We start from the raw sequence: 17,832 nt of genomic DNA on the forward strand, positions 1-17,832 counted from the left end.
GGTGTGGGCGGGGTTAAACAGGGCTCAGCATTCAGAGCACTGCTACATCTACAACAGTGAAAACTTGATTGTATCCAAATGACAGCAAGCAGCCCAGTAAGTGACACATCGCTGCAATCAGGGTCTCTGCCCCTATATCATGCTGCTCTCAGATCACATGGGAAAAATTTGGTGATACATTCTCTTTAATCTAAATTCCCTTTTTCTTTGCATATAGTGGGATCTCACTGCTCATCCTCAAGCAGCAGAGCCTCACAGGCCTAAAACTCCAGGCCCTCAAAGAAATCAGCGCTGGAAATATCTATATCACGGATAACCACAATCTCTGCTACTACAATACCATCAACTGGACCTCTCTGTTCAGGACAACTAGCCAGAAATCCACCATTAGAGACAACAGGAAAGCAGAGAATTGCAGTAAGTATAGAACATCCAGGTTTCTAAAGGGTTTATTTAAATAAAAAAATAATCCAGAACTCTAACGCCCCTAAAGGGGGCTTTACACGCTACGATATCGTTAATATTTTATCGTCGGGGTCACGTTGTTAGTGACGCACATCCGGCGTCATTAATGATATCGCAGCGTGTGACACTGACCAGCGACCTTAAGCGACTTCAAACATGGTGAAAATCATTCACCATGGAGAGGTCGTCCCAAAACCAAAAATCGGTAAGGGTTGTTTATCCATGTTGTTCGGCGCTCCTGTGGCAGCACACATCGCTATGTGTGACACCGCAGGAGCGAGGAACGTCTCCTTACCTGCCGCCGGCCACAATGCGGAAGGAAGAAGGTGGGCGGGATGTTACGTCCCGCTCATCTCCGCCCCTCCGCTTTGATTGTCCGGCCGCTTAGTGACGTCGCAGTGACGTCGCTGTGATGCTGAACGTCCCTCCCCCTTGAGGGAGGGATTGTTCGGCAGTCACAGCGACGCCTCCGACCACGTAAGTGCATGTGACGCTGCCGTAGCGATAATGTTCGCTGCGGCAGCGATCTCATGATATTGCACACACCACGGGGGCGGCTGCTTACACGCTCGATATCGCTAGCAATTGCTAGCGATATCGTAGCGTGTAAAGCCCGCTTTAATGTGTCTGTAGTGAGCTCAGACGTGTCGTGTGCAGCCATCTATTTAGTCTGTGTGCGCTGTATTGGTTTTACACGGATTCGCATGGTGACTGTACCTCTCATTTTATAAGGCGGAACAGTTTGAAAATGTTTAGAAAGAGGTGACCTTTTTACATTGATGACCTTTTTACACTGGGATCACCAATGTGATGGGACCGTTTTTACACATATTAGGAAACTGTATCATAACCTAGAAGCTTCCTGTGTGCCACAAAAAGATCCTTGGGATGAACCTATGATACAGTATACATTATTTGCTAGCATACCTATCAAATTTGGATTGTGTTTAGCTGACCCTTTAAAGGTAATCTGTCAGCAGGTTTTTTGCTACCTCATCTGAGAGCTATATAATATAGACAAAGAGACCCCGAATCTAAGAATGTATCACTTAGATTACTGGCTGCAGCTGTTCTAACACAAACTGAGTTTTTAGATTTAGCAATGCAATAGAGCTAAGAAATCTGCCCCCGCCCACACCAGGCTCTGTATGTACAATGTCTATAGACAGTGAGCTCCTAATAACAGCAGGGGGTGTGTTGGACTACCAGGCAATGATAATCTCCTGGAGCTGAAGCAATCATTGCAAGTAAACAACAGCCCACAGCTTGATAAGAGACTGAAATCTGTGTTTTAACCCCTGCAGCATGCTGTCTTCAGATTACATAGCAAAAACCTGCTGACAGATTCCCTTTTAAATATCACAAATGCATTCTGTTGTCTTTGCTTCAAGGAAAGGGTCAAAATGTAGGTGTCTTAATGACGATGGTGCCTGTTATTACTGGGGACTTAGGGACTAGTTGAAACATGTAGCCCGGTACGTAAATTCCTACAGCCCATTAGGCTAATTCATTATTGGAGTTTAATTGGCAAATTTTCAACATTCATTCTTCAATATAATTAACAGTGATATAACATGAGGCTTTTGATACCTCCTGGACACTACATGCAATTAACCCTTGCACTCAGTAATTCAGGGGATTTTTTTATGATGTTTTAGATATTTGGATCATTCATACAGTTTTTGAAAGATTTGTTATAGTTTCTCCATTAATGATCCATCTTGATATATTTCAGCTGCTGAGGGAATGATGTGCCATCCGCTTTGCTCCAGTGCCGGTTGTTGGGGATCTGGGCCCGATCAATGCCTGGCTTGTAAATTCTTCAGTCGAGGAAATTCCTGTGTCCGATCCTGCAACATTAAATCTGGGTAAGAAATGGTTAGCTTGACTCAGATAGTACAGCACTGAGATATTTCAGCACCACTGGCGGACACAGACAGAAAAGGGCCCCTGTGCAAGAACAGTATGTGAAGCAGGGTGCCTGCCTCGGGCCGTGGGGACGCCGCTCTCCTTCGCCAACGAGACTCTGTGTGCGGAACTGACTTCGGGCAGGGTGCACAACACTTACTTGCTGCTTCACACCGGTGTCAGTCACCCCTGCTGCTGATCTTCAACGTAGTAAGACATGCAACACCAGAGTTCACTTAGCCAACTAGCTTTGTTTATTTTTGTTCTTCACACCATTATGACAGACATGATCTTCCTCCCTCTCTTTGGGGTACTACTCTTCTTGCCGTCCCCCAATATCTCGGACTTCATCCTTAATACTCGGGGGTCTGTTCCTCCTTCACCCCTAATACTGCCCATATTCATCTGCTTCTGGGCCCTGATGACTCTCTAGCCGGACAACTCTCTAAGACCGCCGGGTTGAGCCGTAGGCTCCGGACCTCCAAAAGTTATTTTGGGGTTCCCTGACTGGCCCTAGCATCAAGGCCAAATCTTCTCACATTAAAACCACTTCTTCACTGACTCCCTCTGGAGCTCCCATGCCCAACCATCCACCCTGCCATTTTTCACTCCTCGCTTAACTACATGAACCCTATCCTATCTACAGTATCACCTCTTCTAAACTCGCTCTACTGCCGGCTAACGCAACCGCTGGAGCAACCTTTTGTAACCTGTAAAACAACCCTAAGGGTATTCCATTCTAAAACACTTAGATTTCCCACATGCATTTATAATATACAACAGTAAATACATAAAACATAGCATATTTACATCATTGGGCACTGTCAACATATTATATATGGGCCTTTTCATTCCAATAGCTCCTTATAATTCTTGTTTATAGGCCCCTTTATATCTTGGGACCCTGTGCAACTGCACAAGTAGCACCAATGATATGTCCGCACTTGCTCAACAAAAAAAATAATTAATTTGACATCTAACCACATATCAGTTAATGGCGTTGGTGACAAGTTATCAAGATAATGCATTCTGAGTGATGATAACCTTTGCTACATTTGTATGTACAGTATTTATTTGCTACATTTATGTGATGCAGGTACATTAGACTGAACATCAATCAATTACAGAAAACCTTTTTATGATATTTCTTACATTGGACGACTATAAAAACACACATGGACTTTCAAAATAGATGACCAATCTCATATCACTGCTTACAGGAAACTAATTTTCATTCCCTGAAACAAAGTAACACAAAAACCCTCCAACTAGAGTCTATGCTTCCAATACACATGAGATAAAAGCGAACCTTTCCACTCTGAGTTTCTACCACTTCTATTAGATGTTCATGACTACATCTCCTACATCACCATAAAAAAGACAGATGGCCTATAAATCAAAGCAACTATGCCAGAATCCTGGCTTCAATCATCTTATAAAGCCAGAAAACCTTTGCATGACTCAGCCTTTTGCAACTGTTGGCCTTTGGTATGCCATTTGGTATGCCAGTTCCACCAAAGTGGGTGCAGTTGTGGCCAAATGGGGTTATGACACAACAGCACATCCAATTCTCCATGCAGAAATCTTATTCCAGTCTATGACAGTGGTGAAACTTAGAGTCAAACTGTAGAGGTGGTGCGGGGCTGTAGTCACGGGCGAGGGCGGGCCTTGTTTGCTGCACAGCCCTGCATGATCAGTCCGCTACGCTGCCACCTCCACAGTGACAAGAATTAAGTGCTGGACACATTTTCTCTTGCACACCTTAGACTTGGAATCCAGTTTCCCAACAAATAGTTCTTTATTTGTAACATCATGTAGATCGTTTTCACACAGACCATGTGTGCATGTGATCCACACAAAGTCATGACATTTTTTACTATCATCACAAATGAAAAGGGCCAATAGAAGTCTATAGGTCTGTGAAAAACATACTGTAAAGCTGAATAGTTTCACGGTCCTGTGGAGCGCTAAGAAGAAGATGGAGAGTTACTTGCTTTAATTTCTATATTTCTTAATACCACAACGCGTTTCAATATATAGTAGTATATCTTCATCAGGTGGATATACACCTGATGAAGATATACTACTATATATCGAAACGCGTTATGGTATTAAAAAATATAGAAATTGAAGCAAGTAACTCTCCATCTCCTTCTTAGCGCTCCACAGGACTATGAAACTATACAGCTTTACAGTACTTCCCCCCCAAGACTCACGGCAGGAGCTGCTTTCAGCTTGAGGCTGCAAATCATCCCTCTGGGTCGGCGGTGACTCACACTCCACATGACCGGTCACATGACCGCCTTGCAGGACGCAGACGACTTTAGCACAGGAGCTTTCTAATGGGGACTGGGAATCTGCCCAACTCCACAACCAACGCTGTAACCGGGGTTGTGCAACCTCCCCAGGTGAGCGGCTTCACTACAACACAAATCCATGGTTCTCCTTTTTCTTTTCTGTGTACTTGTGAAAAACATACGGCACATGGATGACATTCAATACAACAGATAGAACAGATAGATAGAAGAGAGAGATTTTACAGCTAGTGGCAAAATAAATAAATAGTTAGAAAAAAAACATTGTGGGGTGACCCCCCATTTTTGACACCTCTCTAATACTAACACTAGGGCTTGATGACAGCTGACACTATACAGCTGGCATCATCCTCATCTTTCATTAACCTGATTGCCAAATTCCACTATATAAATGGCTGACATTATTAAATGTATCTCTAAAACTTAATGAGACTGGTGTACTTACTTTGAACATCCCTGTCAGAAGGGCTCTTGAAAAAGCAAATTTTTCAACCTTTGAGCATGAAAGTAATTTATCTAAACAGATCCAGAGTTTGGACCCAGTAACCTTCAGCTCTATGACCAGTTTAGAGTGCTGTGATTTACTCTTTAGTGGCTTTATAATACTTTTTGAAACTTTTCCCCCTGATATTAAAGTAATTCCTAAATGAGTCCAGCTTTATTAGGATACATGCTCTAGGTGCAAGGTACTTGAGGGCACTAAAAAGCCACTTACCTTTTTCCCAGATAAGCCTAACCATGGGTTTCTTGAATACACAGCTAAGTAATACATTATCTAATGGTTGTATCATTGCATTTAGTTTGAAATTGAGTATTTAGTAAGAGAAATTGCTCATAAAAAGCAGTTGGATGCTCAAATTGGCGTGACTCTAGTGCTCAGTATAATGGAAGTCAATGGGAAACATGAGCATTTTTTCGTGAAATCTTCCAGAAAAATGTTTGAGTTCCCCATTGACATTCATCATACTTGGGTGAAGGAGGGGGCTGGCCCTGGGCAGTGCGGAAGCCACTTTCCTTCGCTAAGGAGACAATGAGTGGGAAACGGTATTCGGGTGAGGTGCATGGCACTTACTTGCCGCTCAAGCCAGTATCTATTACCCCTAATGCCAGTCATCAACGGAAGTGAGTAGTCAAACAAGCAACACCAGAGTTCACTTAGCCAACCAGATTTATTTACTTATATTCTTCACACCATCATGACAGACTTGGCTTACCTGTCTCTCTCATTGTGGGGTACTACTCTTCGTGCTGTCCCCCACTATCTAGGACCTATTTCTCAATACTCCGGGGTCTGTGCCTCCTTCCCCCTGATACCGCACACCTTTGTCCATTTCTGGACCCCAACAGCTGTCTAGCCAGATGATTTTCTAAATCCGTGGGTTGAGCTCCGGACTTACAGAGGTTACCTCAGGGTTCCCTTACTGGCCCTATCACCAAGTTCACGGCTTCTCGCTTTGAACCCACTTTTCATCTGACTTTCTCTGGATTCCTCTTCTCCTAGCCACTTACCCTGCAACCGGACACTCCCCCCTTTTCTAAGTTAACCCTTTCTAATCTATCATGGCTTCTAAACTCCCTTAACCACCAACTAAACCCAACTGCTAGATGGCATTTGTCAACCTGACAGACAGTCATACCTCTGCTTCATCTGGAATCTCTTCATCTCTAAGACATTTAAATAGTTCAACAGCATACACATGAAACATAGTGTATTTACATCATGGGGTATTGCCCACCTATTACACGAGTACTTCAGTCAAGCCCATCCAAGTATTAACCGCTTGTTATGAGTACCGAGCACCCGAGCATGGTAGTGCTGACTCATCACTAGTTACAAGTATCGGGCACCCGAGCATAGTAGTGCTTGCTCATCACTAGTTATGAGTACAGAGAACCCAAGCATGGTAGTGCTCACTCATCACTACTTATTAGTACCGAAACCCGAGCATGGTAGTGCTCAATCATCACTAGTTTTACGAGTACCGAGCACCCGAGCATGGTAGTGCTCACTCATCACTAGTTATTAGTACCAATCACCGGAGCATGGTAGTGTTCGCTCATGACTAGTTATGAGTACAGAGCACCTGAGCATGGTAGTGCTCGCTCATGACTAGTTACGAGTACCGAGCACACGAGCATGGTAGTGCTCGCTCATCACTAGTTACGAGAACCAAGCACCCGAGCATGGTAGAGCTCGCTCATCACTAGTTACAAGAACCAGGCACCCGAGCATGGTAGTGCTTGCTCATCAGTAGTTACGAGTACCGAGCATCCAAGCATGGTAGTGCTCGCTCATCACTAGTTACGAGAACCAAGCACCCCAGCATGGTAGTGCTCGCTCATCATTAGTTATTAGTACTGAGCACCTGAGCATGGAAGTGCTCGCTCATCACTAGTTACAAGTACTGAGCACCTGAACATGGTAGTGCTCGCTTATCACTAGTTACGAGAACCAGGAACCCGAGCATGGTAGTGCTCACCCATCACTAAAATTGAACAAAATCTACCGTTACTTGCTGTTAACCCATGTGTTGTAGGAAATCATTCTGTGGACATTATATTTGCAGGCAAATCCTTTTATTATTTCTATTCCTCCCAGGCTGTAGAATAATGAACTTTAAGAAAACACCATCAATTCTTCTCATTCCTCCCACAACATAATAATAATAAACAGTCTTTTGCAGTAATGAAATTTCCGTTCCTGAGAGATCATCTATTTTAATTACAACAAACCACGGCCACTTCCCCACTTCTCCTCCTCTCTACCATCATACTTGGCACCTTATCTCTTTCCCCATGTGGTCCCTACAGATTCTGCTCCATGCCTCCTGCTTCTGCTCTCCGTTTCCTTTTATTTTCATCTCCTCTCTGCACCTCTCTCATTGTGATGCAGATGTGCTCAATATATACCGTCCTCCTGATAAAAGATTGATATCATCTGTATTTACTGGAAAGCCGGGACTCCAAGTGCAGAATTGCTATGGATAATCCATGTGTCTGCAAAATGTGCAATGTATCTGATGTCACACACAGGGCCGTATTTGCCACTAGGCACCCGTGGTCCCGTGCCTAGGGCGGCACGTTGCGGGGGGGGCGGCACTTTCTGGCAGCAAAAAAAAAAAAAAAAAAAATATATATTTTTTTTTTTTTTTTTTTTACATCCCCGCCCTCCGCCCCTCCCTCCGTTGCACTTCGCTGTGTTCTCGGGGGGGGAGGGGGGTTGAGAGGGAGAGGAAAGGCGCACTTCTGTCTCTTTAAATACACGGAGGGCGCCAGGCATAGTGAGCTGATTAACCCCGGAAGTTCCAGCGCCTGCACTTCCGGGTCAGAGGCGCGCGGGCGCGCCAATCAGCTCACTGCCCCGTGCTGCAGCATCCAATTCTGCAGACAACACACGCCGCGGAGGAGGACGCGACTGGAGCCGGAGCCAGCCAGAAGAGGATAATAGCAGAGCAGGGCAGCAGGCACCGGAGCAGGTATGCGTAAGGCAGAGCCTAGAATGTATGGGCACCTTACAGGTTAGTTGATGATCGTTGCGATGCCTCTTTTTGACTGGGGGGAGGCTGGGAAAAGAGAGAGGCTGGGAAAAGAGAGAGGCTGGGGGGAGGCTGGGAAAAGAGAGAGGCTGGGGGGAGGCTGGGAAAAGAGAGAGGCTGGGGGGAGGCTGGGAAAAGAGAGAGGCTGGGGGGAGGCTGGGAAAAGAGAGGCTGAGGCTGAGGGGGGGGAGGCTGGGAAGAGAGAGAGGCTGGGGGGAGGCTGGGAAAAGAGAGGCTGGGGGAGGCTGGGAAAAGAGAGAGGCTGGGGGAGGCTGGGAAAAGAGAGAGGCTGGGGGGAGGCTGGGAAAAGAGAGAGGCTGGGGGGAGGCTGGGAAAAGAGAGAGGCTGGGGGGAGGCTGGGAAAAGAGAGAGGCTGGTGGGAGGCTGGGAAAAGAGAGAGGCTGGGGGGAGGCTAGGAAGAGAGAGGCTGAGGCTGGGGGAGGCTAGGAAGAGAGAGGCTGAGGCTGGGGGGGAGGCTGGGAAGAGAGAGAGGCTGATGCTGGGGGAGGCTGGGGGAGAGAGAGGCTGAGGCTGGGGGGAGAGAGGCTGAGGCTGGGGGGAGAGAGGCTGAGGCTGGGGGAGGCTGGGGGGAGAGAGGCTGAGGCTGGGGGAGGCTGGGGGGAGAGAGGCTGATTCTGGCGGAGGCTGGGGGAGAGAGAGGCTGAGGCTGGGGGAGAGAGAGGCAGAGGCTGAGGCTGGGGGAGAGAGAGGCTGAGGCTGGGGGAGGCTGGGGGAGAGAGAGGCTGATGCTGGGGGAGAGAGAGGCTGATGCTGGGGGAGGCTGGGGGGAGAGAGGCTGAGGCTGGGGGAGGCTGGGGGAGAGAGAGGCTGATGCTGGGGGAGAGAGAGGCTGATGCTGGGGGAGGCTGGGGGAGAGAGAGGCTGATGCTGGGGGAGAGAGAGGCTGATGCTGGGGGAAAGAGAGGCTGAGGCTGGGGGGGAGGCTGGGGGAAGAGAGGCTGAGGCTGGGGGGGAGGCTGGGGGGAGAGAGGCTGAGGCTGGGGGGGAGGCTGGGGGGAGACAGAGGCTGAAGCTGGGGGGGAGGCTGGGCGGAGAGAGAGGCTGAGGCTGGGGGGGAGGCTGGGGGGAGAGAGAGGCTGAGGCTGGGGGGAGGCTGGGGGGAGAGAGAGGCTGAGGCTGGGGGGGAGGCTGGGGGGAGAGAGAGGCTGAGGCTGGGGGGGAGGCTGGTGGGAGAGAGGCTGAGGCTGGGGGGGAGGCTGGGGGGAGAGAGAGGCTGAGGCTGGGGGGGAGGCTGGGGGGAGAGAGAGGCTGAGGCTGGGGGGGAGGCTGGGGGGAGAGAGAGGCTGAGGCTGGGGGGGAGGCTGGGGGGAGAGAGAGGCTGAGGCTGGGGGGAGAGAGAGGCTGAGGCTGGGCGGAGGCTGGGGGGAGAGAGAGGCTGAGGCTTGGGGGGAGGCTGGGGGGAGAGAGAGGCTGAGGCTGGGGGGGAGGCTGGGGGGAGAGAGGCTGAGGCTGGGGGGGAGGCTGGGGGGAGAGAGGCTGAGGCTGGGGGGAGAGAGAGGCTGAGGCTGGGGGGGAGGCTGGGGGGAGAGAGAGGCTGAGGCTGGGGGGAGAGAGAGGCTGAGGCTAGGGGGGAGGCTGGGGGGAGAGAGAGGCTGAGGCTGGGGGGGAGGCTGGGGGGAGAGAGGCTGAGGCTGGGGGGAGGCTGGGGGGAGAGAGAGGCTGAGGCTGGGGGGGGAGGCTGGGGGGAGAGAGAGGCTGAGGCTGGGGGGGAGGCTGGGGGGAGAGAGAGTGTGAGGCTGGGGGGGAGGCTGGGGGGAGAGAGAGGCTGAGGCTGGGGGCGAGGCTGGGGGGAGAGAGAGGCTGAGGCTGGGGGGGAGGCTGGGGGGAGAGAGAGGCTGAGGCTGGGGGGGAGGCTGGGGGGAGAGAGAGGCTGAGGCTGGGGGGGAGGCTGGGGGGAGAGAGGGGCTGAGGCTGGGGGGGAGGCTGGGGGGAGAGAGGGGCTGAGGCTGGGGGGGAGGCTGGGGGGAGAGAGAGGCTGAGGCTGGGGGGAGGCTGGGGGGAGAGAGAGGCTGAGGCTGGGGGGGAGAGAGAGGCTGAGGCTGGGGGGGAGGCTGGGGGGAGAGAGAGGTTGAGGCTGGGGGGGAGGCTTGGGGGGAGAGAGAGGCTGATGCTGAAGGCGGGGGAGAGCGGCTGCTGCTGGGGGAATGGGAGAGAGGGGCTAATGCTAGAGACAGAGGACAAGGGTTGAGGGATAGTGCAATGACAAAATCGATGGGGGGAGTGTAAGGACTCAGAATGAGAGGGGGACAGCATTGGGAGCTCATTATGGAAAAAGGGCAGCATGTGTGGGCTCAGTATGGAGTGGAGCAATGTAGGGGAGTCAATATCAAGAGTGGGGTAGTGTGTGTGGGGGGGGTCTCAGCATAAGCGTTAGTGTGGTGGTCTTAGTATGATGAATGGGGCAGCATGGAGGTGTCATTATGGAAAAGAGTAAGGCAGCATTAGGAGCTCATGGAGAGGGGCAGCATGCATGGGACATTGTGAGGAGGGGGCAGCATGCATGGGACATTGTGAGGAGGGGGCAGCATGCATGGAACACTGTGAGGATGGAGCAGCATGCATGGGACACTGTGAGGATGGAGCAGCATGCATGGGACACTGTGAGGAGGGGGCAGCATGCATGGGACCCTGTGAGGAGGGGGCAGCATGCATGGGACCCTGTGAGGAGGGGGCAGCATGCATGGGACATTGTGAGGAGGGGGCAGCATGCATGGGACACTGTGAGGATGGAGCAGCATGCATGGGACACTGTGAGGATGGAGCAGCATGCATGGGACACTGTGAGGATGGAGCAGCATGCATGGGACACTGTGAGGAGGGGGCAGCATGCATGGGACACTGTGAGGAGGGGGCAGCATGCATGGGACACTGTGAGGAGGGGGCAGCATGCATGGGACACTGTGAGGAGGGGGCAGCATGCATGGGACACTGTGAGGAGGGGGCAGCATGCATGGGACACTGTGAGGATGGAGCAGCATGCATGGGACACTGTGAGGATGGAGCAGCATGCATGGGACACTGTGAGGAGGGGGCAGCATGCATGGGACCCTGTGAGGAGGGGGCAGCATGCATGGGACCCTGTGAGGAGGGGGCAGCATGCATGGGACATTGTGAGGAGGGGGCAGCATGCATGGGACACTGTGAGGATGGAGCAGCATGCATGGGACACTGTGAGGATGGAGCAGCATGCATGGGACACTGTGAGGATGGAGCAGCATGCATGGGACACTGTGAGGAGGGAGCAGCATGCATGGGACACTGTGAGGAGGGGGCAGCATGCATGGGACACTGTGAGGAGGGGGCAGCATGCATGGGACACTGTGAGGAGGGGGCAGCATGCATGGGACACTGTGAGGAGGGGGCAGCATGCATGGGACACTGTGAGGATGGAGCAGCATGCATGGGACTCTGTGAGGATGGAGCAGCATGCATGGGACACTGTGAGGATGGAGCAGCATGCATGGGACACTGTGAGGAGGGAGCAGCATGCATGGGACAATGTGAGGAGGGAGCAGCATGCATGGGACACTGTGAGGAGGGAGCAGCATGCATGGGACACTGTGAGGAGGGAGCAGCATGCATGGGACACTGTGAGGAGGGAGCAGCATTCATGGGACACTGTGAGGAGGGAGCAGCATGCATGGGACACTGTGAGGAGGGAGCAGCATGCATGGGACACTGTGAGGATGGAGCAGCATGCATGGGACACTGTGAGGAGGGGGCAGCATGTATGGGACACTGTGAGGAGGGGGCAGCATGCATGGGACCCTGTGAGGAGGGAGCAGCATGCATGGGACCCTGTGAGGAGGGAGCAGCATGCATGGGACCCTGTGAGGAGGGAGCAGCATGCATGGGACCCTGTGAGGAGGGAGCAGCATGCATGGGACCCTGTGAGGAGGGAGCAGCATGCATGGGACATTGTGAGGAGGGAGCAGCATGCATGGGACACTGTGAGGATGGAGCAGCATGCATGGGACACTGTGAGGATGGAGCAGCATGCATGGGACACTGTGAGGATGGAGCAGCATGCATGGGGCACTGTGAGGAGGGAACAGCATGCATGGGACACTGTGAGGAGGGAACAGCATGCATGGGACACTGTGAGGAGGGATCAGCATGCATGGGACATTGTGAGGAGGGAGCAGCATGCATGGGACCCTGTGAGGAGGGAGCAGCATGCATGGGACATTGTGAGGAGGGAGCAGCATGCATGGGACACTGTGAGGAGGGAGCAGCATGCATGGGACACTGTGAGGAGGGAGCAGCATGCATGGGACACTGTGAGGAGGGAGCAGCATGCATGGGACACTGTGAGGAGGGAACAGCATGCATGGGACACTGTGAGGAGGGAGCAGCATGCATGGGACACTGTGAGGATGGAGCAGCATGCATTGGACACTGTGAGGAGGGGGCAGCATGCATGGGACACTGTGAGGAGGGGGCAGCATGCATGGGACCCTGTGAGGAGGGAGCAGCATGCATGGGACATTGTGAGGAGGGAGCAGCATGCATGGGACATTGTGAGGAGGGAGCAGCATGCATGGGACACTGTGAGGATGGAGCAGCATGCATGGGACACTGTGAAGATGGAGCAGCATGCATGGGACACTGAGGAGGGATCAGCATGCATGGGACACTGTGAAGATGGAGCAGCATGCATGGGACACTGTGAGGAGGGATCAGCATGCATGGGACACTGTGAGGAGGGAGCAGCATGCATGGGACCCTGTGAGGAGGGAGCAGCATGCATGGGATCCTGTGAGGAGGGAGCAGCATGCATGGGACCCTGTGAGGAGGGAGAAGCATGCATGGGACCCTGTGAGGAGGGAGCAGCATGTATGGGACCCTGTGAGGAGGGAGCAGCATGCATGGGACCCTGTGAGGAGGGAGCAGCATGCATGGGACCCTGTGAGGAGGGAGCAGCATGCATGGGGCATTGTGAGGAGGGAGCAGCATGCATGGGACATTGTGAGGAGGGAGCAGCATGCATGGGACATTGTGAGGAGGGAGCAGCATGCATGGGACATTGTGAGGAGGGAGCAGCATGCATGGGACATTGTGAGGAGGGAGCAGCATGCATGGGACATTGTGAGGAGGGAGCAGCATGCATGGGACATTGTGAGGAGGGAGCAGCATGCATGGGACACTGTGAGGATGGAGCAGCATGCATGGGACACTGTGAAGATGGAGCAGCATGCATGGGACACTGAGGAGGGATCAGCATGCATGGGACACTGTGAAGATGGAGCAGCATGCATGGGACACTGTGAGGAGGGATCAGCATGCATGGGACACTGTGAGGATGGAGCAGCATGCATGGGACACTGTGAGGAGGGGGCAGCATGCATGGGACACTGTGAGGATGGAGCAGCATGCATGGGACACTGTGAGGATGGAGCAGCATGCATGGGACACTGTGAGGATGGAGCAGCATGCATGGGACACTGTGAGGAGGGGGCAGCATGCATGGGACACTGTGAGGATGGAGCAGCATGCATGGGACACTGTGAGGATGGAGCAGCATGCATGGGACACTGTGAGGATGGAGCAGCATGCATGGGACACCGTGAGGAGGGGGCAGCATGCATGGGACCCTGTGAGGAGGGGGCAGCATGCATGGGACCCTGTGAGGAGGGGGCAGCATGCATGGGACTCTGTGAGGAGGGGGCAGCATGCATGGGACCCTGTGAGGAGGGGGCAGCATGCATGGGACCCTGTGAGGAGGGGGCAGCATGCATGGGACACTGTGAGGAGGGGGCAGCATGCATGGGACACTGTGAGGAGGGAGCAGCATGCATGGGACATTGTGAGGAGGGGACAGCATGCATGGGACATTGTGAGGAGGGAGCAGCATGCATGGGACACTGAGGAGGGGGAAGCATGCATGGGACACTGTGAGGAGGGGGCAGCATGCATGGGACATTGTGATGAGGGGGCAGCATGCATGGGACACTGTGAGGAGGGAGCAGCATGCATGGGACATTGTGAGGAGGGGGCAGCATGCATGGGACATTGTGAGGAGGGGGCAGTATGCATGGGACACTGTGAGGAGGGGGAAGCATGCATGGGACACTGTGAGGAGGGGGCAGCATGCATGGGACACTGTGAGGATGGAGCAGTATGCATGGGACATTGTGAGGAGGGAGCAGCATGCATGGGACACTGTGAGGAGGGAGCAGCATGCATGGGACACTGTGAGGAGGGGGCAGCATGCATGGGACACTGTGAGGAGGGGGCAGCATGCATGGGACATTGTGAGGAGGGGGCAGCATGCATGGGACATTGTGAGGAGGGGGCAGCATGCATGGGACACTGTGAGGAGGGGGCAGCATGCATGGGACACTGTGAGGAGGGAGCAGCATGCATGGGACATTGTGATGAGGGGGCAGCATGCATGGGACACTGTGAGGAGGGGGCAGCATGCATGGGACACTGTGAGGAGGGGGCAGCATGCATGGGACATTGTGAGGAGGGGGCAGCATGCATGGGACATTGTGAGGAGGGGGCAGCATGATGTGAGGACAGTGTGCAGATCATATTGCATAATTGAGGAAGGTGTGGTGGGTATAATTTATAAGGGAGGGCAGTGTGTAGTTTATTAGGGGCAGTGTGACAGTCACAGTATATAAGTGGGGACGGTGTGGTGGGAATATTTTATACTCATGCTATGTTTTGATGTACCTGTGGTGATCCCCATTGGGGGGGGGGTAGTACCCTTTGTTTCTCATTTATACTTTTTAAAGTGTTTTACAGAGTAGATCTGCCTTAAACAGATGTCGAGTGCGAAAACTCAGTTTTACGTTGTCACTAAGGGGCGCGACCACTTAAAGTGCCTAGGGCAGCACGAAGGCAAAATACAGCCCTGGTCACACATGACAGTTCAGTTTGGTTGTCCTAAGTGCTACTAGAACAAAGGACACCTATCAATGCTGGGAAACCCACGTCTATATATTCTATAAGTATTATTTATAACATTATAAAGGGCCTTGTAGTACTTTTCTATTAGCAAGAGTAGGGAATTACTACAGAGGGTCGGGTCTCACTCTGGAAACACAGCTAATGTGATAGCATGAACCATTACCAAAAAGGGCTACATTGGTTATCCAACAATAACATATAATGATCCCATGCTGCAAGACAGGCGTCCCTGAATTCTATGTTTTAATCCTTGCAGCATGCTGTCTTCAGCTTACATAGTAAAAACCTGCTGACAGATTCCCTTTAAGAGGCATTTAGTTTTCTCAATTATCATGAGTCAGTTTGCTAACAACATTTGTTTCACAAAATGTCACAGGGTATTTAATGATCATACCGTGGCTCCTAGGCTGACCCTAAGACTGGGGCCCATATGCTGTCCCTTATCTCAAAGGTAGACTTGATGGTAGCCAGGTTTGAGTCCCCAGCGTGACCCTGTCTCCTGTCCGAGGCCTGATACTACTCTCCCCAACCCTGGGAACAGGCCAAAAACCCAGTAACCAAAACCCTACAAATAGGCACAGACAAGGGTAAACGAAAACTCGCACACACTGCACTTAAACACGAAAGGGGACAGTATGTGAATAAAGGAGTAAAGCAAAAGGGGTAGGGTATTAACATACAACTGGAGGACTCACTCACCACACAAAATCGCCACTTGTGGATCACTAAGTAACAGGAGAACCACAGGAACTAGGAAGCAAATCTATATCCGGCAAACAGCGCCAGAATCCAGAACCGTATAAAGGCTGGAGATGGTGATCAGCAACCTGAGCTCACAGCAGCTGATCACAGGCCAGCAGAAATTAACTCCCACTGTACTGGAGAGCAGTGAAGCCAGAACCAGCTGATGCCCATGACAGGTTGTGCAACTTAATAATCCTAGGCAGTTTGTTGGACTCTGCAGTGTGAACAGAGTCCAGCACTGCCATGACACCCAGTGACTACAACACAGAACACTGCATGACACAATAATTGTGCAGCCTAAACAGACTGGTGAACACATGAAACACTAGTTTGTTGGGAAAAATTATCTTTTTGCCCAATTGATTATTGTTTTTTGGTAACACATTGTCCTGTGTTAAAAGGACCTCCACTGCTCCGAACAATGGCAGTCTATGTTGCCGTTCAGTAGTCATTTGATTCTGCACATTGCACAGCATAAAGGCACTCTTATACATTAGATGATCCTAAAGCCAGCTTTACACGCTGCAATGTATCTTACGATGTGTCGGCGGGGTCACGTCGTAAGTGACGCACATTCGGCATCGTAAGGTACATTGTAGTGTGTGACAGGTACGTGCGATTGCGATTGAATGTTAAAACGTTCATCGCATACACATCGTACCTTTCTCTAGAATTGCACGTCAGATTGTTCATCGTACCCGGGGTAGCACACATCGCAGTGTGTGACGCCCCGGGAACAATGAACAGATCTTACCTACGTCCTGCGGTTCCCGGCCCATAATGCGGAAGGAAGGAGGTGGGCGGGATTTTTACGTGCCGCTCAGCTCCGCCCCTCCGCTTCTATTGGCCGGCTGCCGCGTGACGTCGATGTGACGCCGAACGTCCCTCCCACTCCAGGAAGTGGACGTTCGCCGTCCACATCGAGGTCGTATAGAAGGTAAGTACGTGTGACGGGGGTTAATCGTTTGTGCGGCACGTTCAACAAATTGATGGGGGCGTTGCAAATCGCATACGATATCGTATGCAAAATTGCAACGTGTAAAGCAGGCTTTAGCTATCCTGTAGAATTTGCCGACAATAAGGTCTCCAAATTTAAAGAAAGTCTCTAAATTCTCCTGTGGCTCATATTTTCAGGTAGATCGTAAAGAACTTAGTTTTCTAGCCTTTAGAGACAAAGCAAGTTCAAAACCGTAGAGATGATTTGAGAATGGAAAATCTTTGTCTCTTACATCATCACATGCTTTTATGCACGCGTTGTTCCACATTTTGTTTGCATAACTGCTTTGTTCTACTTGTTTGCAGGGAAATTCGGGAATTTGTCAATGGTAGCGCCTGTATCAGGTGTGATAATCAATGTGAGAAGATGGATGGTGGCATCTCTACTTGTTATGGATCGGTAAGTAAATTAGGACTACATCTCTCAACTTGGCTTAATGTGTGTGTGTTTGTGAAAAGCAGGACAGCTAAGGCTGGGTACACATATCTGGCTTTTCGCCGGTTTGACGGATGTGGCGCACGCCAGTACAGTGTATACAGTATACTGGCAGCGCAACAAACGCCGGTCACATGCTGTCATGTGACCGGAGCATGTGACCCGGAAGTTGCGGCGCAACCCGGCCTAAGGTGGGAGCTCATCTCACGGAGAACAAAAGGGTGTTAAAATTCTAACTGTCTGACCCCTATCTTCCCCATATTTTGTCTGCCAGTGGAGAGTTGGCTGGTCCCCAAAAACATTTGATGCAGATTATTGGCAACTCCCCTAATAATGGCAGCTCTGGCCAACTTTAAAGGGAATCTGTCACCACTTTGACCTTTTTAAACTGTTAATATGGGCAAACAGGTTATAGAAGGCTGAAAAAGTCATACCTTTATGTCTCATTTCAGATACCTTGTTGTGGAAATATCACTTTTTATCACTTTATGTA

The 17,832-nt window shown here is 51.3% G+C and overlaps 1 protein-coding gene across 2 annotated transcripts in view; it reads left to right on the forward strand.

Annotated features, from left to right (window-relative positions):
* The window catches only part of ERBB4 (erb-b2 receptor tyrosine kinase 4), a 1,420,891-nt gene that overhangs the window by 984,551 nt on the left and 418,508 nt on the right, over positions 1 to 17,832 (forward strand). For both annotated transcript variants that reach the window (XM_075317538.1, XM_075317539.1), the window contains exons 12-14: positions 218 to 417; positions 2,201 to 2,333; positions 17,210 to 17,303. In XM_075317538.1, the coding sequence (XP_075173653.1) occupies positions 218 to 417; positions 2,201 to 2,333; positions 17,210 to 17,303 (427 nt within the window). The remainder of the gene's footprint in view (positions 1 to 217; positions 418 to 2,200; positions 2,334 to 17,209; positions 17,304 to 17,832) is intronic.

Source organism: Anomaloglossus baeobatrachus, chromosome 7, assembly GCF_048569485.1.
Source record: "Anomaloglossus baeobatrachus isolate aAnoBae1 chromosome 7, aAnoBae1.hap1, whole genome shotgun sequence".
Lineage (NCBI taxonomy): Eukaryota > Metazoa > Chordata > Amphibia > Anura > Aromobatidae > Anomaloglossus > Anomaloglossus baeobatrachus.